The 26,681-nt window shown below is 38.1% G+C and overlaps 1 protein-coding gene across 3 annotated transcripts; it reads left to right on the top strand.

Annotated features, from left to right (window-relative positions):
* The first annotated feature begins 8,090 nt into the window (after positions 1-8,090).
* Positions 8,091-25,464, top strand: LOC121429806 (neuronal acetylcholine receptor subunit alpha-3-like). Of its 3 annotated transcripts, none has more exons than XM_041627040.1 (8): positions 8,091-8,243; positions 11,435-11,540; positions 12,810-12,934; positions 16,000-16,044; positions 18,727-18,836; positions 19,920-20,055; positions 22,993-23,481; positions 25,264-25,464. In XM_041627040.1, exons 2-8 carry the CDS (start codon positions 11,450-11,452, stop codon positions 25,369-25,371), a joined length of 1,104 nt encoding a protein of 367 aa, XP_041482974.1. In that variant the 5' UTR covers positions 8,091-8,243; positions 11,435-11,449; the 3' UTR covers positions 25,372-25,464. The 3 variants fall into 3 exon arrangements, with proteins under 3 accessions (XP_041482974.1, XP_041482973.1, XP_041482975.1); XM_041627039.1 differs by having other exon boundaries at positions 11,375-11,540; XM_041627041.1 differs by lacking the exon at positions 8,091-8,243 and adding an exon at positions 10,676-10,763 and having other exon boundaries at positions 11,375-11,540.
* Positions 25,465-26,681: the final 1,217 nt, after the last annotated feature.

The following is a 26,681-nucleotide window of genomic DNA, read 5'->3' as shown; positions in this document are numbered from 1 at the left end:
TCAGGGATTTGTGGTTTTCTCCTAATTACCCATTCCCCTGGGGCAGTAATCTAAATATAACCCAGGTAGTATATTGTTTAATGTCCTCATGAAAGAAAAATACAATTTGAAATAAAACTTTTGGGGAAAATGACATTTTAGCCATAATATGTATTGAAGTACATGGAAGAGTAGTCCTTGCCTTACATCACTATGACATCACATAAGCGGCCAATTTGAAGTCTCCATAGGTATAGTGATTACCAATATTTACAAATTTTAAAATTCATAACTTTCTTGTTATTTGTCCAATATTGTTCAAACTTTCACCTATCAACTTGTCTGATTTTTCTTTTTCTTATAAAAAAAAGTTTTTATTTGGGTTGGATTCCCCTTTAACTATATGATATCATATTAACTTGAAAGAAATGTTTACGTGGTTGTGAGACCGGATACACCGTGAATGTAAGGGAAGGGGCGGCACCACAGGCGGGGAGGGATGGGGCGACCTTCCCATATGATTTATCCTCGTTATAACAGGAAAACCTAAGAGAAAAGGGATGAAATAAAAAATCTGAATGGAGCTTATATCAAAGTTGAAGTTGTATCTTTTTACCCTACAAACCACCTAGATGAATGATAAAATATTACGTCATCTATATAGTGCGTCTTGCACCCCCTCCCCCCCCTTTCAAAATATCCTGGGATCGCCCCTGGCTGTGATAGTCATCATAATGGATTGTCTGCATCACTCTATGAAAATTTTTTTTAGGTTGGTTGACAAAATCTACCAATATTGGTTAAAATAAAATTGCATGTGAAACGAATGGACATTTTTCTTAACCAACAGGTAGGGTGTATAATTATATTTACCAATCCGGTTCGAAGAGTGATTTTCCGTTGGTATGTCGAACCATTTTTTTCCAAAGACGGTTCTTTCAGAATTCTTGCAGAATTAGTACATACAAACACTCCTTAAGACACATCTTTTTCCCCCTGTATTTTGATTTAGATTGCAACGGACAATCCCCCTAATTCGCCTGAGAGCAACGGTAAAATAAGACCGTGGCTTCTATTGGGATAAGAAAAGCATTTCAAACGATTGGTCATGGAGGGGGGGGGGGGTATGGAGACATCAGTTAAGTCGACTACAGTGTGTCAATTATTGTTATCAATTATTATTGCCGATTACTTTTTTAAACAAGTCCACACATTGGTATTCATGCCTTGCTCAAGGGCATGTGCTGTGCCAGGTATCGAACCCCGATCCCTTGATCTCAAATCAAGCGCCATAGACCACTTAGCCACGGCACCTTTTAATATTAAAAGAGTTAGAAGAGTAACCGCACCTTTGATTTAAAAATTGTAATAGAAAGACAAAGACAAAAAATCCGACCCCCACAATTTGCAATAGGAATCAACTTATGTTCTTCTACCGCACATAATAAAAAAACATAAAGAACATAAGAAAAACAAGAACCAAGTCCCAAAATATTTAACAGAAATTGATTTGTGTACTTGAGCTATTGGTCCTGTGTTCAGAGCATGTCAATTTGATATTTAAAATATCTGTTTTTTATGCTTGAATCCACAGGAAGTTTTTTTATCAATAGAAAAAAAATATCTGGATCAACATTGGAAACATGTTCAATCACGGATAATACTAGAAAATCCGCCTTTTTACTGACCGAAAAGACAATTACGTTGTCATATTGTGCATGCATTCAAATTCCTATTTTAAAAGTAGGGGCGAAATTAAGGTTTGACCAGTCGCGTAATGAGCCCTTCCCCAAATTGCGGGGTACATAAACTTTGTATGGGGCAAAATTTCAACAAAGTTGTGAGCGAGCGTGGAAAAAAATGATTTTTTTTAGCACACCCCCCCCCCCCGTATTTTGCTGCAGATTAATTTTTTGACATAATATCCAGAGAAAGTTATAACATTGAACCATTTGTCTAAGTTCCTTTTCGTTCTCTTTTATCCCCTTTTCTCGGTTGATAAACTTGGAGGGGGGACACAACTGTACGTCAGGGGGTTAGACTGTCATGCCTATCTGACTATAGGGCGATGCATGTACATTTTTGGGGCATCAAATTAATGTATCATCTCTCATGATTTACGACGGTTTGGAACTCCAATTGAATACTCGCATTTTTTGCATGCGAAAACGCTACCACATTCTTCGACGATTTTCACGACATTATTTTGGCAAAACGTGTGTGTGTATTTTTTGCACGTTCACACATTGGTACCACAGAAACTGGCAAGAAGAGGTAAATGTGACGTCATAATTTTCTCTGTCGATATTATGCTCTGAGACAATTTTTTTTATCATCCGCCACTCAGACTAATATTGTTTGTAAATTATGTAATTTAATTTTGATTTTCTTATACAACATGTAATGTAAAAGAGACTTACACTCTTCCTCATCGTTTCTTCCCCTTTCCGTCTTTTTTGGTTTCCTTTCTTTCTCCTCTTGGTTTGCACAGGGACGTGACGTCCCTGGTCTGCACTACCTGACTTATCAAAAGGATCGCCCCTCCCCCCGATACATCTTATCGTCACCATAATGATTCAACGTTGCAGAGTCTTTCCTATAGCCCCAATTCATTACGCGCGAAGAATCATGAAAATCCAGTTTGAAGAGCGCCATGGTATTAATGTACATACTTTTCTGCAGAGGTATTATTTATTTGATAGGCCTAAGGTATATAGTTCATTCTGCAAGTGAAAGAAAAGCTTAGTAGTAGTATTTATTTCCGTATTAAAAGCACAATCATATACAATAAAATACGGTGGATAGCCCACATTCAGCGTGACTGGCACAGTGACGCTGGTCTTCCGTGGGGACCAAAACATTTAACGTTCACATATAAGTTAGACACAGTATAACACGATTGAAATAAGAGATGTACAGAAGATAAATGAAAATAGTGACGAAAATAAATGATTAAAAATACAAATATTAACAGTAAACATATTTAGATAAAACACCGCAAAAAGAAAAGAAAAACACAAAACGTATAGGGGTGCAGACCTAATAGGGGATTGGGGAGGGGGGGGGGGGGGTATATCGGAGTCCATGTGGCTACAGATCAACAATCTTAGATTTGAAAATATTAGAACTAGGGGATGATTTAATGTGAGGAGGAAGGGAATTATAAGCCATGCATGGCGCTTTTATACTTGAAGGATCTTTTGAGGTAATTTGTTCTTGGTTTGGGTAATTTAAATTTGGTTCCAAAACGGAAGGGATACGTATGTGATACTAACTCAAATTTTTCTTAAATATTTTGAAGATAGATTATTCATGATCTGATACGTGAGAATAAGGGAATGGTCGTTTCTTCTTTTGTCCAACAATAGCCAATTTAGTGTATTGTGCCGGGGTATTGTGCATTTCCAAAATAGATATATTAGACTGTGGGATGGTCGCTAAAATTGTGACTTTCCGTGGGGCGGCAAATACAACCACGGTTCTTGGACATGATAATATGTAAAATATTATGAGTGAATACATGCACAATGTTGCCATCGGTAAATTTTGCTCCTGACCTCAAAATTAAAATAATATGCAAAATCGTACCATTGATTCGACTGGAAATTCCGCCATTCACCCTGTGTGTTAAGGACTTCCGTGAACGCGCGCAAGCGTGCACAATGCATGTAACCTCGTTCGCGTTTTATTTTTTTTTATTCGCTGTACATGATATACGTTATAATACAGAGTGTACGATGGCGGATAAGATGTCGTCGTCTTCGTCGTGTTTTGACAGCGAAAATGACGATTTATCACTAGCAAATATATGCTACATGCACGTCTTACCCAAGGAAAGAGGGCCAGTAAATTCCTTTCAAGTAAAGAGCTAGAACAAATTTAAGCCTTTGCTGCATTTGTTGATGTAGACTACCTGGGACTTCAGAATAAAAATAGCTATTCGTGCAGCAGAGAAGTTTGCGATTGACTTGCATGCAGCCCGGCCCGGGAGACCAGCCCGACGTCCGACCAGCATTTCAGCAAGATCCGAATGGATCAAAATAAATATAGATGTTCGATGTAGGCCTACCGCGTTTACATCTTGCCCAGAGCCAGGTCAAACATCGTTCGTATCACCAGCATTGAGCAATCAAGCGATCGAAGGTATAATTTGTTTTCACTTTGTGCTCTTGTATTTCACTCTCTGCAAAAGTGAAGCGGTGCAAACTTTGATGATTTTTGTATAGGTCTACATCTAGATTTCTTAATTGAGTCGATGAATAATGTGACTCATGACTTCGTCTTCTATTCATAGGCTTGTAAATGTGGCGGTGAAGTAAGTCATGACATGAGTCACATTATGTATCGATTCAATTAAGAAATCTAGACCTATACAAAAATCATCAAAGCTTGTACTGCTTCACTTTTGCAGAGAATGAAATGCAAAAGCACAAAGTGAAACAATTTTGGCATGGACAAAGATCGCTATAACAAGGATCACCATCTCAAAATCATCCTCTGTATCTTTTTCACCTTCGATTGCTGGAATGCTGGTGATACGAACGATGTTTGACCTGGCTCTGAGCAAGATGTAACGCGTTACATCTATAACGTTAGTTTGATCCATTCGGATCTTGCTGCAATGCTGGTCGGGCTGGGCAGGAGCGTAACGGGTCGGTGGCCATGCAGGAGGGGCAAGAGCAAAAAAATCTCCGGTCTTATCAGGGGCAGATCCATGATTTTCCAAAAGGGGGCTAATTTTTCAGAGGAAAGTTTCGACCAGCCCCCCCCCCCAAAAAAAAGTTTTTCAACCAATTGACAAGCAAGAAAAAATAAAAAATAAAGGTTTTCACCCACAAATGAAGTATATTTCGTACACGAAAAAAAGGGTCTTCAATTTCAAGAGGGGGCACACCTTTGTTTTAATGGCATATTTACATTACAAATTTTAGTATTTTGCTTCTCAAAAGGGGGGGGGGCAGGCAATGGCGTCATGAGGCAACATTTTGAGGGGCGATATGGTGTATCGGGTAAAAAAAACAATGCGAGTGAGCAAAAAATTATACATTTTTATTACAAAAATCCAATTTCAGATTTTGACATAATGTTAAAGAAGATAACATATTTTTCACCCTTCTCTCTTTCCTTTTCCTTTTTTTTTCTTGGTCTGTACGCCACGGTAAACAAGATTTTGTTTATGATTTTGCATGCTTATTTAAAAAAAAATAAAATCACCTTTTCATGACAATCTGTTCTTCTTTCTTTCCTTTTCCAGTTCCTCTTTTTCCCCTTTCCCTTTCATTCTCCCCCTTTTCTTTTTTCCCCTTTCATTCTCCCCCTTTTCTTTTTTCCCCTTTAAGTTCCCGGTGAACTCCGCCAGGGGGGATAGCTTGCCCCCCCCTGCACTGTTTAGCCACCGTGACTGCTCCCTGGGATGGGCCGGGTTGCATGCAAGTCAATCGCAAACTTCTCTGCTGCACGAATAGCTATTTTTATTCTGAAGTCCCAGGTAGTCTACATCAACAAATGCAGCAAAGGCTTAAATTTGTTCTAGCTCTTTACTTGAAAGGAATTTACTGGCCCTCTTTCCTTGGGTAAGACGTGCATGTAGCATATATTTGCTAGTGATAAATCGTCATTTTCGCTGTCAAAACACGACGAAGACGACGACATCTTATCCGCCATCGTATATTCTGTATATAACGTATATCATGTACAGCGAATAAAAAAAAATAAAACGCGAACGAGGTTACATGCATTGTGCACGCTTGCGCGCGTTCACGGAAGTCCTTAACACACGGGGTGAATGGTGGAATTTCCAGTCGAGTCAATGGTACGATTTTGCATATTATAATTTTAATTTTGAGGTCAGGAGCAGAATTTACCGATGGCAACATTGTGCATGTATTCACTCATAATATTTTACATATTATCATGTCCAAGAACCGTGGTTGTATTTGCCGCCCCACGGAAATGAAAAACTAGAGACATTTTCCTTGTCCATCCCACAGTCTATATGAGATTCGGGTATAATCTGAAGTACAATACGACCTGCTCAGTTTTCTAGTTTTTGGAGGCGGTCTGTGTATTTCTTTAAGGATGCATCGTAAACAACATCACCATAATCGGAGTAGGGGAGGATCAATGAACTATATATATATTTTAAACAAGTGCACACCTAGTTGCCAATAATGCATATAGCATTTCCATTCATTTGAAAGCAAGATAAAAGAGCATTGTAGATTAAATGCCTTGCTCACGGGCATAGGTGCCGCGGCCGGGGATCGAACCCCGGACTTTCCATGTATAGCCAGGCGCCTTAGACCACTCGGCCACGGCACCTCCTCGCATATATTAATTTCAGAATCGATTCACTTATAGGGATCGCCGCAATCTTCCCAGCCTGAAAGCCGACTAATTGACCTATTTTTTGCAACATGTTGTCTATATGCAGATTAAAATTCAAATAATCATCAACTATGATGCCTAGGTATTTGACATGATGAACTTGTTCTAATGCTGGCCAGGGTATTATTTAAGGAAACATGAAGGACGTTTTGTTTAGAAATCATATTCTTGCTTCCAATGAGCATTATACAGACCGTTTTTGACAGTTAACACTTAACTTGTTCTGGCACATCCATTGGTACATATTTTCTTAATCTGAGTTGAGAGCCTCGTTGATTCTATCAATGGAGGGGTGTGAAAAATACAAAACGGTGTCATCCGCATACAATTGGATATGACATGTATTAATACATTTCACTAAATCGTTGACATATAAAATAAAGAGCAGTGGCCCCAGGAGTGATCCCTGGGGCACACCGCAGTTAATAACTGATTCATAAGAGAGTTCCGAATTAATAAGAGTCCTACAAACCCGGTTTGACATGTAACTTCGAAACCATAAGGATGGTGTACCAGAAATACCTAGGTTATTCATTTTTTTCATAAGAATATCACAATTTACGGTGTCGAATGCTTTTTTAAATCGACGAAGACGGCCCCAATGTAATGTTTCAGATCGACCGAGTGAAACCAGTCATCGGTTACCTGTAGGAGAGTGGTAATAGTTGAGTGCCGTGGCGGAAACTTGCCGTTGAACAACCCTTTCCAGTATTTTAGATACGCAGGGCAGAATTGAAATGGGCCTATAGTTCGAAGGAGAATTTTTATCGCCACCTTTGTGAATTGGGATAATCTTGGCTTTTTTCCATTGTTGCGGAAATATACCGCTTGACAAAGACAAATTAATCAACTTAGCACTCAAATTAATCAACTTAGCTTGATGCTTGATTTTAGTAGAAATACACGGTATGATGTAATATGTAATATCAATATTGAAATACGATTACTGTAGAAATTCTACCCTATTTTGTAGTGTTGTTTTATCATTATTATATATACATATATTTATTTATTCCTCACCTCTGGTCTACCAATGGTTTCGGGCCTCGATCACGGGCGGCTCATCAAAGTGTCCCGGTGAGCCGCCAGTGATCGAGGCGCGAAACCATTGAGGTGAGGAAAATTCAAATAACGCTCTGCTTCTATTGAAACATCGAGCACTTTCCCTGAACTTCAATTTAATATATATATAGGCCTATATTGTAAAGAAATGGATGAAGAGAACAATGGTAGGCGCAGCTTAAATCAAGGTTCCCCAGAGCTATCTACCCTTTGGAAAAATTGGTGATGCCGAAAAATGTCTCTGCCGGGAATCGAACCCGGGCCCCAGCTTTGAACGCCGGTGCCTTAACCACTAGACCACAGAGACGGTTAGTAGCTAGGGCGAGCCCGATCCGATTGACCGTCAGATAGACAGATTTTCGACACTATACCAATTATATATTCCTTTGTCGGGTGAAGATGAGTTTTGAACAATGACAAGATATATATGTATATATATATATATATATATATATATATATATATATATATAGATAGATAGATAGATAGATACACTGCATATTACAGTCGCCTCCTCAGATCAGTATCCCCCTGTCTCTTTCCCCCTTTCTCTCTCACCCTCTATTGATCCCTGGGACTCCTATTGTTATTTCATGTTTAGAATCCTCAAATAATGGAACCGTGTCATTCAGCGAATCGTGTCTGCTTAAAAACCATTGTGTTGCGTGCACTGTTCGGGAATGTCGTTTATAAAAGCGCCGCAATAATAGATAGTCAGATCCAATACTGGCCCGTTAAAGGCCACTATAATACCACTCCATTCGATTTACCTGAGCTGTTTTTGTAGTGTCGACCTGCAGTTGGGGTCCTGACAGGTGAGTATTTCCAATTATTTCTTCCACCAATCATTGAAATATAATATTAACATGCTTATATCATATAACATTATACTTTAAAATTGAAATATGGATATTGAATCAGTCTGTGTTGAGTTCACTAATAAAGTATATAATGAGCATGCGAGTCGTTAATGTTAAACAGCACGATGATTATAAGCTGCAATTATTATAGTTGTTCATAATATTCACAAATATTATATTGGTAAAATGCGGGTTCCGTTTATGAAATAATTTGCAATCACATATTATGTCGTTAAGTATTTTTAGAATGTAGATGACAGTACTATATATGCACACAATAAACGAGGGGGTAAATATGAATAGGTTTGTTAATACCACGTTTAGTATAGTTGTCATGGTGTTGTGTAAAGTTTAAAGGTGGGTGCTTTTTTAATGTGTTCTTCGCCATATATCAAAAGTAACATGACAATAATTATAATAGTTATATGCCATCTGTGTGAAAAGGCAAACATTGTCTCAGTTGAAAGATCTTATATACATGCAGGTTTCTTCAGTGTGTTTAAACTATGAATAGGTGTGTGCGGTTGGAGAGTGTGTGGGAGTGGGTGAGTACCGTGTGGGTGAGGTGTGCGGAAGTGTCGTGGCCGAGTGACTGATTTCATTGTTTCTCCTTTAAGTTATATATGATTTATGCTGGTATTAAGTTAGTGAAAAATGTCCAAATATGAAATGTAAAATATTATGTGTTTTGAAATGTTAATTTGAAATGTTATATATTTTTGTTCATGGAATCAGAATAAAACAATATGAAAAAAAAAAAAAAAAAGAGTGGTCTAAGGCGCCTGGCTATACAAGGAAAGTCCGGGGTTCGATCCCCGGCCACATCCTGCATTCAAATAAATGTAAAATGCTTTACGCATTATTGGTATAGGTGTGCACTTATTAAAAAAAATAAGTGAGTGAGTGCGTGCGTGTGACAAAACGTAGTTGAGATATATAATAATAATACTTTCTCTGCAGCTGCTGCTGATCATCATCACACATAACAGGGGGGGGGGGGCGGATCAATATAAAGATGAGACAAAAACAACCCTGTATCCTTTTCGTTCGGTCTATCACTACAGCCTATAATTATAGGTCGTAGTGATATGAGACCAAACGAAAAGGATACAGGGTTGTTCACTCTAAAAACAAATCAGTCAAAATGACTAGTTAATCGAGTCAGCTGGGTGCAACTGTTCTTCTAGGCATACTTGAATATTTTTTAGTCGTATTTTACTAGAACAGAGTTGTTTCTGACTACGTCAAATGTGACTAGACTAATCAGTTGCACTGATCTACTGATCTAGTCGATGGGACTGATTTTTTTAAAGACTGTAATCCCACTTGTTCGCCTACTAACAATTTAGTCTCATTGCTATTTAGTCCATTTACTATTCGGTCTCAGACCGCTTAGTTCATTGTAGTTGGATTGTTCATTATTCCCGGTCATTATTTTATTAGCCAAATTTTTGTTTGACAAAGTAAGAAATGAGAAATAGCCGAAGTGGCAATTAGATGTTAGACCAACTGGTTAATAGTCCAAGTGAGAATTTATGTGTGGTGTGGACCAAACGGCAGTTAGACCACAGTGATAAAGTCTTACCGACCAGATGGGTTTAGTCTACTCAGCATTGGTCTATCTGAGAAACGGGCCGAATGTGTAAGCACACCGGGCAAACATAAAACCCTCCCACACACTATCGATCATTCTGACAAACATCGCACGTTTTGATTGCCACCATCTTTTTCACCCGTAGAAGAAAAATTGCCATGCAAAGCGATATAAAAGAATTTGAGGTCCCGGGAGATTAATATATCAACAATGATGGTATGTCACCTGATGCTGAAGTTCATCTTTTTTTTTCAGAAGTGAGCTGAAAGGGAGCGAGTTCGGCGTTTTGTTGTCAAAAGTGCTCAGGTGTATTTACCTTATTCCTGGCCAAGCAGTGGTGTAGGATACCAAGGGCCCTCCATGAGGATACTGTCAAAGAACTATATGCATGGGGAAGAGGGGGGGGGGGGGGGAGGTACGCCGCCCACATACCCACCTATTGTAAAGACACATGGAATCAGATTCCCTTTTTTGTAGAGAGAAAAAGAGGGGGAGGGTGATGGGAAAGAGAGAGAGAGAGAGGCAGGCGGGGGGGGGGGCAGATAAGATGACCAAACGAGGCGGGGGGGGGGGGGGGTAAGAATTTGCAGATATTGTAAACACAAAAGAAAGGCGAAGTTGAATGGATGTTCCTATATACTGCTCAAGTACGGTTTATGTATTCATACAACTACCGACATTAGAAACCCGTATAGGCCAGGCCTATTCTTATTTAACAAACAGGGGTTCAAAATTTACGTGTACAAATCTACAGTATAGGACGAGTGTATGACTGGGCGTTGTGGCGTGCGCCTGTAATCCAAGCTGTGGGGAAGTTACACACTGATGCAGAGGTTCAAGGTTCGAGCCACGGTCAAATATTTCGGATGGTGACGTTAAAGGTCGGTCCCAGACGTAAATAATCATATCGGATTGATACACGTCTGACGAAACTCAAATCACATACACAGGTTTCACTAAACGAAATTTTTTTTTCTTCTAAGTTTGAGCTAGCCATGTTCCCCTTCCCTTTCCAGAGTCCGGGACGTAATGAAATCATTTCAATGAAGGTAAAGAAAACAAGCAAAACAACAATAAAGTGTTCACAAAATCGGGAAATGAGATAATGATGCTAATAATAACAACTACATTTTGCACTACCGTTATTGTAATGGTTTTTGTTGTTGTTATTACCGTAACCATCACCATCATCATCATCATCATCATCATAATAATGATAATAATAATAATAATTATTATTATTATCCTTGTTACAGTTACCATCATTTTTCAAGCAATTTGCTTATGATGACAATCCTCCTGCAAATTATGAATTGTTATTTACTACTAGTCGTATTATCATTATTATTATTATCATTATCATTATTATTATTATCATTATCATCACCACTTTATATTGATTAATTCATCATTTATTAATTATTAGTATTGCTATCTTTATTAATGTTCTTTCATAATACCGTTTTTGTCGTATCATTACCATTATAATTAGAACGAGGCGAATTAGGAAAACCTGACTGTTGGTGTCTTTTCTCTCTTGCTTTGTCGTAAGTGATCGACCACGACCATGAAGATCTGTACCATCGTAGTCGTTCTGATACTGGTCGTCGCTGGTGAGACGATTGCTAGTGACCACGAGGACGATCATGTTCACGAAGGTGGGGATGATTATTACCGTTCTTCAATATTGTATAAAATCATGAAGTACGCACTATACGTGTTGGGTTTTAAGGGTAATTAAGAGCACCCCTTTCCGCTCCCCTTCCCTACCCTATTTTTTTTTACCAGAAATCCATCAGTTTATTCGATTCTGCCCCCCTTTCGTAGCCCTCTCTTCCTTTTGTCCTTATTTTGTTCTCCCCAATTTCTTTCCCCTTTCTTCCCGTTCTTGTTAAACTCTAAAAACACTGAGTAAAATTTACTCAATATTGGGTAAAAAGGGAACATGCATGTTTGCCGGGGTTTTTTTTACCCCATAATGGGATATTTCAACGCAACATTGCGTAAAATTTACAACATATTGGGTATCTTTTTACTCAACCAACATGCATGTTCCCATTTTACCCAATATTGGGTAAACGTTTTAGAGTGTATTTTTCCCGTCATCTATTTTTATTTCCATATTTATTTCTTCCGAACTCCGTCGAGGGAGTAGTAATTTACCCCCTCTACACCTTTTTATATATACGTTAGATGACAGGGATTTTAAAGAAATTCGGAATTTGTACAATGATGATCATATTCGATGTTTGGTCACTGTCTAGGTATCTCCTAGCTAACTGTGCAGTACATGGCCTAATCCAGAGTATTTGGATTTTAAAGAAGTTAAAATATGCAATATCACGTTTTACTTAGGCACGTTTGTAGAGCCCGTTTGCTGAGTGACATCTCTTATCCTTATCGGTGACACGACAGCTCCAGGCTTAATTTCGTCTAATATTTTGGATTAGGGTTGCAATATGGTTTTATGTCAGGTTTAGGGGGTTAAACCCATGAGGGTCGAAGTTGGTTATTCGAATAGTATGTGGAATTTATAGAGCAGAGTAAATGTCATGGAACCCTCTTATCATTGTATTTGTATTCTATTGATTTTAGTGGAGCATTGTGGCCCAGTGGATTAGTCTCCGGACTTTGAAACAGAGGGTCGTGGGTTCGAATCCCAGCCATGGCGTAATTTCCTTCGGCAAGAAATTTATCCACATTGTGCTGCACTCGACCCAGGTGAGGGGAATGGGTACCCGGTAGGATTCATTTCTTGAACGCTTTATAGCGCCTATTAATATATGGCGGCCTAGCTGCAGCCGGGGTAATAATGTGATACCAAGTATCAAACCGTAGTTGAGTATATGCACATAGTAAGTGAACTATATAAGTGGACATATTATTATTATCATTTTATTTCATTTTTTTATTTTTTGTAAAAACAGACTATCGATCAGAACTCTACCAAACACTGTTCACCAATTCGAGCTATGACAAGAGTTTCCTCCCCCATCATGATAAGACGCACTACGTTAATATCTCCATGGATCTTCAGGTCCTCAGAAGACTGGTTAGTAACCTTGAGTGTGTGTAACTCATAGATTGTGGCACTGGGTGATTTCAAGTTCAGTGTTGACCTTTTGGTGTTGGTGTTAGGTCAATTTCGACACGATTATAACACCAAACATAAAATGAAGATGGTCCCGAAAAGTCACTCAGTAGTTGTTGAGATGTCAATAATGTGATCTGGATCAGTTTTACAAACTCTGGATAAGTTTTGAAGCAAGGGGAAGGAATCCAAATTTCAACACCATTAACACCAAGGCCAACACCGGACTTGAAATCACCCATTGTTTTGTTGAGTGAGCGAGCGAGACACTGGGTGAATTAGTTCGTACGTTGAGTAAGGATTGGTGAGTTAGTTTATGAGTTTAGATAACGCTGAGTATGTGTTACTCATAACTCGTGGTATTGGTTTGTTAAGTGAGTGAGTGAAAGAGACAATGAGTGAGTAAGTTCGTGAGTGAATGTGTGAGGGAGAGGGAGGGAGCGCGCGCGCGCACGAGTAAGAAATTTAATGACTTATCAGTCTGTGAGTGAGTAGGTAGTAGTAGTAGGAGTCAGTAAGGGAATGAGTAAGTGAGTGCGCACATGAGTAGGAAAATTATTGAGTGAGTTTGTGGATAAGTGCACGAGTGGGCGAGTCGGTGAGTGCGTAAGAAAGTGAAAATGAGAATTATTGAGTTAGTGAGTTAGGCATTGAGTAGGGGAGTGAGTGGATACGTGAGTGAGTTGGAAAGGGAGTAAGTAGGAAAATGAATTTGAGACGGAGATTGGGTGGGTGGGTGAGTGCTTGAATTCGTAAATGAAAAGTTTAGGGACTGGCTAGTTAGTGAGTACTACCAATTTAGTGAATAGGTGAATGAGCGTGTGACTGAGCGAGAGAATGAATAAGGACTATTCCACGGTTACTCACGTTACATTTGGAGACACCTTGACTCATACTTGGAGCTGTAACTCCATTATTATTTGTTAGGAACTAAACATCTCCTTATCACAACAAAGTACACAGTCTGACTATCCTTTGTATAAAAACAAAACTTGGGAAATTCTATTATGCTCCTGGCAAATCTTTGGAATGTGTCGGTTACTCACGTTACATGATTTGGACATGCATAAAATGAAAAGTCGACATAAGTGAAAAGTCTCCTCATACTAGGCTTTTATGAAAGTTGATTATATCCATTTCAAAGAAGTATATTAGGGAGACAAACTTTGTATATAATTAAAAAAATAAAGAACACATGGTTTTTACTTGGGGTGCAGATAATATGGTTACTCACGTTACGGTTACTCACGTTACATTTTGTCCATGTATGGTTAACAACACACATGTCATTAAAAATTCAATAATGTGTGTAAAATTCATTGCTAGGAACATCAAAAAGAGATTTTATACCAAAAATTGGAACAATTGGAGCTTTATTAGGGAGTAGGGGGGAAAGTATGATTTCGCTTACTAATTATGCATAAATTAGCATAATCGCTTGATACCAATTTGCATGAAATAAATTACTGTATAGTATTGTAGATTATGTCCAAGACAACCTGCACGCAAATTTTCGGCGTGATCGTGCGGCCAGTGGCCGAGATCTCAAGGGGGCCTGGGAGCCCCCCCCCCTCCCCCCGGGACATATCAACTCCCAAAATACCCCGGCCTAGATAGGGTTACAGGTAAGGGCATTCAATGTGTTGTTCGAACACTCTTTAAAGTTTGGTTAATCAAAACCAAGTCTTACTAATGCACTCTCGCATTGTGAATACTTTTACTAATATTCAATTTTTTGTGTGATTGTATGACCACTGATATTTTGATGAACAAAGAGTCGCATCAAAGAGATGTACGCTCATTTTGCTTTTAATTAATCAAAAATAACTTCACAACTCACCATGAGACTTAAAACTTGACATCCCACAGAAAATGTTACCGAACTGAATAATTTTTACTGGTTACTCACATTACATGATGGTTACTCACGTTACAAAGTTACTCACGTTACAGTTTTTTTTCATCATTTTTATAAAAAAATTGTACTTTTTAATGATTTTGATAGTCATCACTGTGTCAAAGATTTTTTGAAGGAAGAGAATTTAAAATCCCACCAATTAACTGTGAAGAATTTTTCTCTCAGAAAACAAAGTCAGTTTTTTCGGTTACTCACGTTACATCACCTGAGCAGGTTGCAATATTCATTTTTGAATGAGTACTACAAATTTACTTGAAAAGCGGTTGTGTATTTTAAGTAATTTGACTCTTCTAAACTTCAGAAATATATAAAGTGGTATGTTGTTGCAATAAAAAAATGGTAATAAGGCATATTTCATTTTTCACTATTTTTCTTGTATTTTGGTACACAATGGAAGACACAACTTTTGACCATTTTTTTCCAAAGTATACATATGAAAATAAACTTTTTATTTCTTGTTCCTGAAACTATCATGTATGAAGGACTTAAATTATTAAAAAATTCAAGAAAATATTGAATTTGAATTTTTAAGCTCATGTCCACCAACCTGTGGAATTGCCCATAAGCATATCGCTGTTGAGTGAGTGGGTAATTGATTGAATAATTGGCTGATCAATAATTGAAATCAATCTGATAGTTATTTGGCCGATTAAATCTATTAAGTTATACATTTATTTGTCTATTTTGTTTTATGTGGTGTATCCTGCAGGATTGACCTACTCACTTTTATAAACTGCATTATATATACTCTGTTAATAACAAACCTCATTTGTATGTTTATCGTTGTTGAATATCATTGATTATTCCTTATCGACTAACTGAATTTAGAAATATGATTTTGTCGAGCTTGTAGCATGAAACATAAAATAAGGATATTAGGTTGACATTTAAGAGATGTGACGTTATTCCAAACCATCCTTCAATAGTTAAAATGATGATGATGATGATGATAATAATAATATTAATAATAATAAGTTAAATGATTCTTAAAAAAAGAACTTTCATTCCTGGTTTATGCTTTCATCATACCTTTTTGGTTCATACAAAATTTTGGTCTTGCTGTATGATTTGCCTTTGATTTTATTTTTCGTTCCACATTTTCCATCAGGATTTATTTGAAAGCACAATGCAGATGAACGTTTGGCGAACTTTGGTAAGTAATGTCATAATAATAATCTGTCCGGCCTATGTTGCACTATAAGTTTAACTGTTTAAGTATTGATTTAGCACCTTCCCGCTATGATGAGATCATAGAAGTGTTGAAACAACACCAATTTAGGTCTAACACCAAATAGCAACACCTGTCAGTGTTAAATGGCATTGGCTCGATTCTTACATTTCAACATTAAAAAAAAATCAACACATCTCAGGTGTGGACATCTGGCCCCGTCTTACAAAGAGTTATGATGATCCGATCAAACTCGAATGTATGGAAATCCACTTTTTTCTTCAGGAAAAATGCACAATGTCCTTTAATTGTAAACAAAAAGAAGCAAGGAAAGGATTAATGTATGAATACACATAATATCCAGAAAATATTTTGAACAGACATGCAGTTTAGATGTTGATATATATACACTCTTTGTAAGACGGGGCCCATGCAGAGGCCGGTTTCGAGGCAACATTTTACAAAATCTCTGGGAAAAATGCAGCGGCCCATGACACCCATGTACCTGCTTCAGCAACAATCTTGCATGGAACCCGTCTTACAAAGAGTTGTGATTGATCCGATCAACCGCAACTATGGAAAGCCATCCACGTCACAATCTAAAATACATGTCTGTTAAAAAAAAAATTGAATGACCATAATTCATATATTCACTGTTTTCTTGACAATTCAGTATGCTTCTTTTTGTTTTCACAGGACAATGAGCAAATTTCCAAGAGAAAAAATTATGACATTGATGAATTTCCATAGACCTGAGATTGATTTGATCAATCGTAACTCTTTGTAGGACGGGCCCCTGATGGTCATACACCGGCCTGAAAAACATTTGGCAAAGAGAAGCGATGGATTCGATAAAACTCATATTTCAATCGATTTAAAATTCATTAACTTCTTGAATTGACATCAATATTGTAATGTGAGTTTGAATTGAGTCTATCCGCAATTTTTGAAAGTTCAATATAAAACTGTTATGTGAAATTAAGCGGGAAATGTCATTACTTATATATTGTATCAAATTTCATTAAATTTTCACCGTGATGTTAGTTTATATCAATTCGTATGAACTTTGTCGGGGTTGACTTAACCCTAATTCTCCCGGGGGGGGGGGGCCATAATGCCCCCCCCTCAACAATTTTCGCGATATATCTGCTGCGCGAAATTTTTTCACCTCGCAGCTCACTGACTTTTTGTCACTGACATGTCACTGACATTCAAGTCTCGCGCAAATTTTGAGACCAAAGTTGTGACGCCCGGGTACGCGGTTACGACATTACGCAACATTATGCAAGTGCATGTCAGACCCAAAATTGCTCATAAACGTGATTTCATGTACAAATCCAATGCAAATTGCGTATTTAGCCAAAATTCATAAATGTATCATTATTTCTACTTTTACTGATTAAACTTAATTAATTTTGCCTTGTTTATGATCAGAATTATGTCTGGAACAATTTCCATTGAAAAAACAATAAAAAACAAAAAGTAAAAAAAAACTAAGAAATACATAAAAAATTCATAAAACAATAAAATACATAAGAAATTTATTTCCAAACCAAAGTTTTTTTGAATTAAGATTGTTAAGAATGCTACAAAGAAAATTTTTACCAAAAATTAGCATTCTAGGAGCTTTATTTAGTGAATTAGAGCAAAAAGTATGATTTATGCATAAATTAGCATAATTAATTCATATAAAATAAAATCTCATTATTTTGGAAAATTTTACCATACAGCCTTGTAGATTACATCGCACACTACCAGCGTGCAAATTTTTGCGTCGCTCGCGCGATCGGCGGCCGAGATCTTAAGGGGGGGGACCATAATGCCCCCCCCCCCGGAATGACAAGAATCAAAATACCCCGGGAGATTTAGGGTTAAAGGACAAGTCCACCCAGGAAAAGATTGATTTGAATAAAGAGACAAATCCAACATGCATAACACTGAAAATTTCATCAAAATCGGATGTAAAATAAGAAAGTTATGACATTTTAAAGTATTGCTTAATTTCACAAATCAGTTATATGCATATCCTGGTGGGTATGCAAATGAGGAGACTGATGACGTCATCCACTTACTATTTCTTTTGTATTTAATTATATGAAATTTTTCTCCTCATTGTCAAGTGAAACAACGATTAATTCCTCCCTGAACATTTGGAATGAGCATTGTTAATACTATATGATTCAGTCAAGTTTGTCCTTATTGTCAAATCTATAAAAAATGAAATATTGTATAAATCGAACAATAAAAACAAAAGAAATAGTGAGTGAGGGACATCATCGACTTACTCATTTTGAGTTGTGCATATCACTACATGTTTTGTGAAAAATAAGCAAAACCTTAAAGTGTCATAACTTTCTTATTTTACATCCGATTTTGATGAAATTTTCAGCGTTTTGCTAGTTTGATTTTTCTCTATTTATTCAAATCAACATTTCACTGGGGTGGACTTGACCTTAAACTTATAACGCCAGCGTTTTTTAACTCAACCCATTCCATCTGTTTCCACCATCCCGTCTCCGGCCCTACAGAGACCCGATACAAAACTTGTTAGATAACCGAATTACAAGGCGTATTTTTGCTGGATGGGGGAACGGATGTACCCTGGATATATAACTTGAAAAAGATTGAAGTCTTAACTCGTATATTGCTGTGCTGTTGTATCACCAGATATATAAAGATGAAAGATTAACTTGGAATCCAGCAGAGTTTGGTGGAATTCATAGATTTCACGTGTCATCCACCATAATATGGGTGCCTGACATCACTATCTGGAACAGGTATGTGAACCTACAAAATATTGGGTAACATTTTAACCAGCACGAGGGTAATTATGTGTCCAACCAATTTTGGGCAGTATTTTACCCAATGCGGGAAGCATATTCTCCAGTAAGGTTAGAAAATAAGCATCTATTACTTTAGAATGGACAAAATGTTCATCACACTGGATGAATAAAAATGTCCAAAAGAAATGCCCCGTGTTGGGGGCACATAATGACCATCATGGAGTATTTTTACCCAACATTTTTTTAGAGTGTAGCAAGCTATGGGCCCCTGAGGTGATAACACTTTTTTTTAAACTCGTTCTCTCGACTTTATGCTATCTCATTCCATCAACTCACCAACTCGTTCCCATTCCCTCGACTTCGTTCCCATGACTTGCTAACTCGTTTCCTCGACCTGCTAACTCTTGTACTTACTCGTTCCCTGACTTATTAACCTAACTCGTTCCCTCGTCTTCTAAATCGTTCCCATGAGTTTCTGACTCCTTCCCTCGACTTGCTAACTCGTTCCCTTGACTTACTAACTCGTTCGCAAAGTTTATTCCAGGCGGCAGGAACGACAGGAAAAGTTTGAAACTTTAAGATTTGTGTGTATATCCTTTTGCCTTCCCCTTTTATTTCTTTATTTTTTGGTCTCTGACGTTCGAGACTATTTTGTTGCCGACGGCGAGCGTTGGGATTTAGATCAGATGTCAGAAAATACGTCTTGAATTTAATTACAATACTATTGTTATTATTATCAAGTATTTTGACTTCATGACAGAGGTGATTATCATAGTATATCGAAGATGATTTTATCGTTTTTGTCAGCATTTATATACCAGCAATGCAGGGAGCCACAAGCAGATGGCGCCACCATCATTTATCCATGGAGGGATTACTTCACCTCAATATATAAGTATCCTATAACTCCCTCCTCTCATATAAATTAACGTGCAAACTTCAAAATGTTAGCCTTTCAACTCCCCCCTCCATCCCCACCCACCCCCACCCCCGTGGTCCGGCCGATTGCCTCCCATGTCAGTCTTGTACTTCAAAGTTTACAGAGCTAATTGAATATTTGTTGTTTCTATATTCTAGTCCTCCTGATGAAAACCCAAGCATGGAAAATTCTGAAGCCATTCTGTATCCGGACGGCACCATCTACCAGGTCGTTCCGATGTTCGTTGATGCTTCGTGTGCATTTGATATCAGTAACTTCCCATACGATTCCCATGTGAGTACCAAAATGGTCCGTAATCTGGAACCAGTTTTAACTTCGTCCATGGCCTAACTCTCTGCTAAAATCATAGGGTAAAAAAAGAAATATGTCAAATATGTGTACATCGTATGTTGCTATAATGGCGAAGAAATATAGTCAGTTTAGTGGCGTATCTAGGTGGGGGGGGGGGCAAGGTGGAGGCACGTGCCCTGGGCGCCACTTTCAGGGGGCGCTAAAAAAGAAAAGGGAAAACAGAATAGAGAAAAGGCAAAGGAATAAAGGCGCAGAAAATGAATACCCGGCTATGAGGGTGATCAATAACCCAGTCTTATTATTATTACCATGGTAATGTAGTTTCCCAACACATTTAGAAAATGAATTTTGAATGTCTGTACCGAGGGATGAATATTCGTGTCAACTTTTGATTAGTGATATACTTATCCTCACGTGCCTCTCAAGGGGGGGGGGGCACGGGCTGGCTGTACCCCCCCCCCCACTTCGAGAGGCACAATTAAAATTTGAAATGTAAAATTGCAGTTAAAACAGAAGTGTGTCCCCCCTTTTACATGTTTTAAAGTGAAGACCTTGTTTTTTGCTCGTCAAAATTATCCTCGGCAAAATGTGCCCCCCTTTCCAAAAAAATAAAACCTGGATCCGCCCCTGCTTATCCTCTTCAAGAATTCCAACAAACAATCATTAAAATATCCCTTATATCATAACTTGACTTTTCCAGCTGTGGGTTTGCATTTTGATACGTTACTCTTCATTAATTCTCAGAAATAGTTCTGCAATACATTTTTTTCTGGTTTCATTGTCATTAGGCTCGCGCTCCGCCCTCGTATTATGTCGATTTATTTTATGAGATACATAGGAATTCTTTAAAAGGGTGTTTTTGAATGTTCCCTTTCGGGTCTAAATATCAATAATTTTCAGCTCGCGCTTGTTTAGTTTGGTACGCATATTTTTATTATTACAAAAAAACTGGATCATTCCGTCTTAACGTCTTGATATGGAAAAATATTCGCACTCGCATACATGTATATCTGCGCCTCTAAACCCTACATCTAAATAATAGGTTTTATTTTGACTGGTCGTGTGTTTGCTAACTGTAAATATAAGTGTGTCATATATCATTGATAATACACTTTGAAACGAGCACGATTACGGAACTTGCCCCGGGGCGCCTTTTGCAAGGGCGTAGGCTAGGGGGGGGGGGCACGTGTACCCTCCCGCTGTGGCAGAGGAGTTCCGACACTGGTCTGTAAAACGAAATTTGTACCCTCTCCCTAAGATGTGCACCCTCATACCACCTCCCAAGGATGTACACCTCCGACCTCCTACGCTCAAACCAGCTTACGCTTTTGATTTGTCCTAAAGATACGCCACTAAGCTGACACAGTTATACCCCTTAGTTTATTTATTCATTTTTTTAACAAGTGCACCCCCAGTTACCAATAATGCATGTAGCATTTCCATTTATTTGAACATGTTGAAAGCAGGATAAAAGAGCACCGTGCATTAAATGCCTTGCTCACGGGCATAGGTTCCGCGGCCGGGGATCGAACCCCGGACTTTATGTATAGCCAGGCGCCTTAGACCACTCGGCCACGGCACCTCCACTTACATGTATGAATGATCTGACGAGTAACAGACGAGCTGACAAGTCGAAAGTCGATGTCTGTCACTATCGGTTACCCATGCATGCTTAACCCACAACTTTAGACCAGAGTTTTAAATCAAACCCGAATCCAGAATACATGTCATTAATGAATATATCGCTATATATCCTTGGATTATTTTCTGAAGAGTCATACCTTTGCCTCCGGCTCACATCCTCGGCCCTCTGGTCACAGCGTTCAAGAGTGTGTCCAACTGTAGGCATACCCACATTTTTTAGCGCACAGTATGTCATAGTCACACTTATAGCAGTTTAACAGTTAGTGTGAATCTGATAGGCCTCTATATGTGGACACTCACAGTGCATCCATAGTGTTCTTAGCATCGATAATATGTGAACACACTATGAACACTCACATTATTGAGGCATCCACACTGTTCAATTTGAGCATCGGTAGTGTGAATTACTCTTTACATAGTCCACTATGTGAACACACTATGAACACTCACATTGTCGATGTGTTCAATGTGTGAAATTGCCTTCACACAATTCAATTTTGAATGTGTGAATCACCTATTCACGCATATTTCAATTGTGTGAACACATTGTCAAAAGTCGCACTGTTGAGCTGGATTTCGTACCAGAAAAAAAAAATGACAAGCAAGCAAGCAAAAAAAAAGAGTTTAAAAGAGGGGGCACACGTCGGTTTTTGCTTCTCAAAAGGGGGTTGTGACATGAGTTGTGACTCGTGAGGGGGAGCAGTCTGCCCACCCCCCCCCCTCTAAGTACGCTAGTGCTCCTCATTGTTACATTTAGACATTTTGAGAGAGTGGATTACAATAGTCAATTACATGAACACACTGTATTCTTTCCAGTAGGGCTGATTTAATTTAAACCCATAGTTAAAATTCATATTGCAAAAGAAAGGTCATGTGATTCTACATATTTTCACCCCTTTCACGTGGAAGAGCAGTGATAGTGGTTCTGACTCACGCCTTGTAAACAGAGGGTCGTGTGTTCGAATCCCACCGCGGTCTGGCGTCCTTTGGCAAGGCGTTAATCCACACTTTGCCACTCTCGACCCAGGTGCTAAATGGGTAACTTGTCCAGTAATGTGTGCGCCTCACCGACGACTGACTGGAATACTTCCCAGGAAATGGAGAATGCGCACAATGCGGGAATGACTGATTGAATCCTATGACCAGGGTATCTGTAAAGCGCTTTGACACATCGTTACGATGTACATGTATTGAGCGCTATATAAAAGAGGATTAATTATGTTCATCAGGTAGTCATACTTACTATCTAGTGTTCTTTACCTTGTAAACATGCAGAACTGCAGTCTTGTATTCGGTTCCTGGACCAACGACAATTCGCGGATAGTGTTAGGCACGACGTCGGTAGGTGTAGGTCTGGGTCACTACACGAACAACCCGATGTGGCACGTCGCAGAATCCTCGGTGCAGAAGCACTCGGTCGTTTACCCTTGCTGTGAGGAGGTCTACGAGGATGTTACGTTCTACCTGCAGATTAAACGCATGCAGAGCCACGGTCGTATCGGCACCGCCGTGATCAGCGCCTGGCTGATCCTCGCTGTCTTCCTCATGCAGCCATCGAGAGGGGGAGAACGGATCATCTTCTCCGGGTTCGTGTTTGTATCGATGGTCGTCATCAGTTCGGCTCTCAGCGCAGAGGTGCCGTCGTATTCTACGACCAGATTAGGGAGATTCCTCCTCGCTGGGATGCTGATTACTTGTATTGTAGTCGTTATCAACGCCATCATCTACCGCTTCTATCCAACAGAGCAGCAAGGCACAACAAAGGTACGTCCATACCAGGGATGGTTTTTCATATAGAAAAAAAATATGTTCGACCTTCGGCAAGTATGAGGCAGATCAGTGCCTGAGGCCCATTTCATGAGTGATTTAAAAAATTTTCAAACTGTGCTATAATGGCAGCTACCATGACAACCGGTCTCAGTATCCAATCACAATCAAGGTTTCCTTGGTAGTCGCCATAATGGTTAGTTACCATAGTTATACATAGTTATAAATAACTCTTAATGAAGTTGGTCCCTAGCTGTCCCTCACATTGAGTTGAATAATGAAGATTGGTAACACCCAATTAATTTGTTCTCCTGTATAAAAAATAAGAGTTAGTTTTGTAAACTAATAATTTTATTTAAAAAAATACTTTCACGTACATTGCAACAACAAGTTATCAAATATGCCAAAATCAGGTAGGCCTACACCGCATTTCAAACTTATTTGCAATGGGAATGAAAATGAATCATTGGCATCCAAAACATAATGCCAACACTACAGGCATATAAAATATTATATATATATATATATATATATATATATACAGTGCGTATCAAAAAAAATTACACTTAGAAAAAATCCTGTAAAATTATAAATTGGTATGAAGATTTTTCCACATTTTAACATTGGTACAGATCCATTTAAGCAAATGGCGATATTATAACTGTCGAAAAATATTTCTGCTTGAGTGAGCACCACTTACTTTTTAAAAGTTAGTGAAAAATGATTTCCGCAGGACTTTGAAATAGTTATGCGAATAAAAGTAGACCTTAATCATGAAGAACAAGTGGCATTTAGCTAGCAAAAATTTATTTGAAGATATCTTTTACCATTTTAAACTTTTTTCCTCGCCCAAAACACTTCGAAGAGTGCATTGCGCCACATCCCACTCCCCCACACACCGAGACAATGGTGACGATCACACTGAGCTGTCATTTACATGAAATGGCTAAGGCTTGATTTTCATTTTGTAAATCATTGTCAAGCTTTGAAAAGGTGTGGAGAAAAAAGTATTAAATAAAAAATGAAATGTGAACCCACTTTAAATGATATAAACTTAGTGAAAAAATGCTGGAGATGTCTGATATAAACTTTTGTTCAGATTTTGTTATGTCCTCAGATCCAGCTGGCACAAACAGGGTAAAGGTTGTGCTTACTTAGTGTTGAAATTTTAATTTGGGTGGTAAAATTGTTCCAAAATGCTTGAATGTATCTGTTTCATTTCAATTTACTAAAAGTGCAAAGGAAATGCGTGAGAATTAAATGTTTCGCAGGGTAAATTTGATTTCGCACTTTCTCCTTGACACAGCGTGAAAACGAGCATTTCTGCGCAAACAGATTTCTGCGAGCTTTAAAAAAATGGACAGTGTAACATTCTGTCAAAACTTTCACTTGCATTGGATAGATGAGACCCAAACCTAAGATTATATGTGAAAAAAATGACACACATGGTGTATATTTTTTTAATTCCCATGCATGGCTTTTTCAAAGTGTAAACTTTTTTTTTGATACGCACTGATTATGTTGAAAATGGTGCAGTAAAATCGTAGAAACAATTGTGTCCTCCACGAGCTTGAACATGATGAAAGGCATGTTCTCTATGGGTGATATTTCGTCCAAAACAATTCAATAAAGTTCTCGGAAAGTTACTCTCTTTATTATTATCCCTTTCTCTTTATGTCTACTCTCTCTCTCTCTCTCTCTCTCTTTGTCTTTCTACCCTGTTTTGCCCCCCCCCTCCACCCTTTTCCCTCATTTCAACATCACCCCCTCTTCTTCCAGGCCCAATCCAGCTTTAGTGCGCCCCGAGTCTTCTTCCTCTTCGATGTCGCGGTCGGTTTGATTGTCTTCGTCGTTCTCACCATCGCAACCGGCGCCTTATTCTCCTAACAACGTCATCGTCGTCATCATCATCATCATCAGTATCGTAAATGAAATAATCGTCCTTGTTAATTATGCTAAATTCTGTTCAGTTCATTTCATTCAATCATTTAAAAATCAAAATATATAAACAAATTAATCATGCACTAGTAACTATCATTGTAAATAGAGTTTAAATCATTAGGGTGCCCATAAAGCAGAGGCTTGATGAATGGAGCATCCGCTATAATAAAAAAGTACATGGGAGTGTAACAATATTTAAACAAAACTCAGTAGAAAAGAAAAAAATCATGTTAACGGGCTAACTATAACTGAGAATGTATATAGTTGCAGAAAAAATCACGAGAAAGTCTGTAAACCAAGGATATAAATCGTCACGGTATAATCTTAGATCTAGATCTATACAGCTAGGCCTCCATAAAGTGAACTTTATTAAACCCTGAAATCTATATGCTGAAAACAATCATGCTGAAGATTGCCCACATATATAACCACATATGTATAATGGGACAGTGAATATATATATATATATATATATATATATATATATATATATATATATATATATATATATATATATATATATATATATATATATAATCATAAAGAAGATGCACTTTTGGGCGGATGTGAATTCGTGCCCTCCTTCCTGCTTTCCCAAGCCACGCAGTCCCAAGGAGAATGGTCAATTTTAGCTTTTAAAAAGTGTCTATTAACTCAGCATTTTTGTGTGTATTTTTTTAATTAGTAGTGACATGTTTTGGTTATAGTTGTATCTGTCTGTCGTGGTGTTTTGTTTCATAATTTCCATAACAGAAGAGGCTTGTGGTGATGTGTACCCTGTAAATGGGTTATTTCAAGTCCGGTGTTGGTGTTGAAATTTGGATTGCTTCCCCTAGCTCCAAACCTTATTCAGAGTTGGTAAAACTGGTCCAGATCACATTTAGTGACATCTCAACAACTAGTGGGTGACTTTTCGGAACCATCTTCATTCTATGTTTGATGTTATGATCGTGTGAAAACTGACCTAACACCAACACCAAAAGGTCAACACTGAACTTGAAATCACCCATTGGTGAAGATAAATGAAGTGAATCGAAGATTTAAAAGAAGGTAACATTTTACGCATGCAAACAAAGATCTTGATTTTTCATAATCATATATGATTACTTTCGATTACAGATTTTTCTGTAATTTGGACTTTGATTAATTTCTTTTTTCTTGTTTACTTCTGTCAAGTAGAATGTTGCTTGTCTATACTTCGTATCTTGAATTTGGGGTATTCTTTTTTTTAACATAAACGAATCACTTTATACATC

The sequence above is a fragment of the Lytechinus variegatus genome, chromosome 16 (assembly GCF_018143015.1).
Source record: "Lytechinus variegatus isolate NC3 chromosome 16, Lvar_3.0, whole genome shotgun sequence".
In the NCBI taxonomy this organism is placed as follows: domain Eukaryota; kingdom Metazoa; phylum Echinodermata; class Echinoidea; order Temnopleuroida; family Toxopneustidae; genus Lytechinus; species Lytechinus variegatus.
The sequence above is the reverse complement of the archived record's forward strand: the minus strand, read 5'-3'. Positions and strand labels throughout refer to the sequence as shown.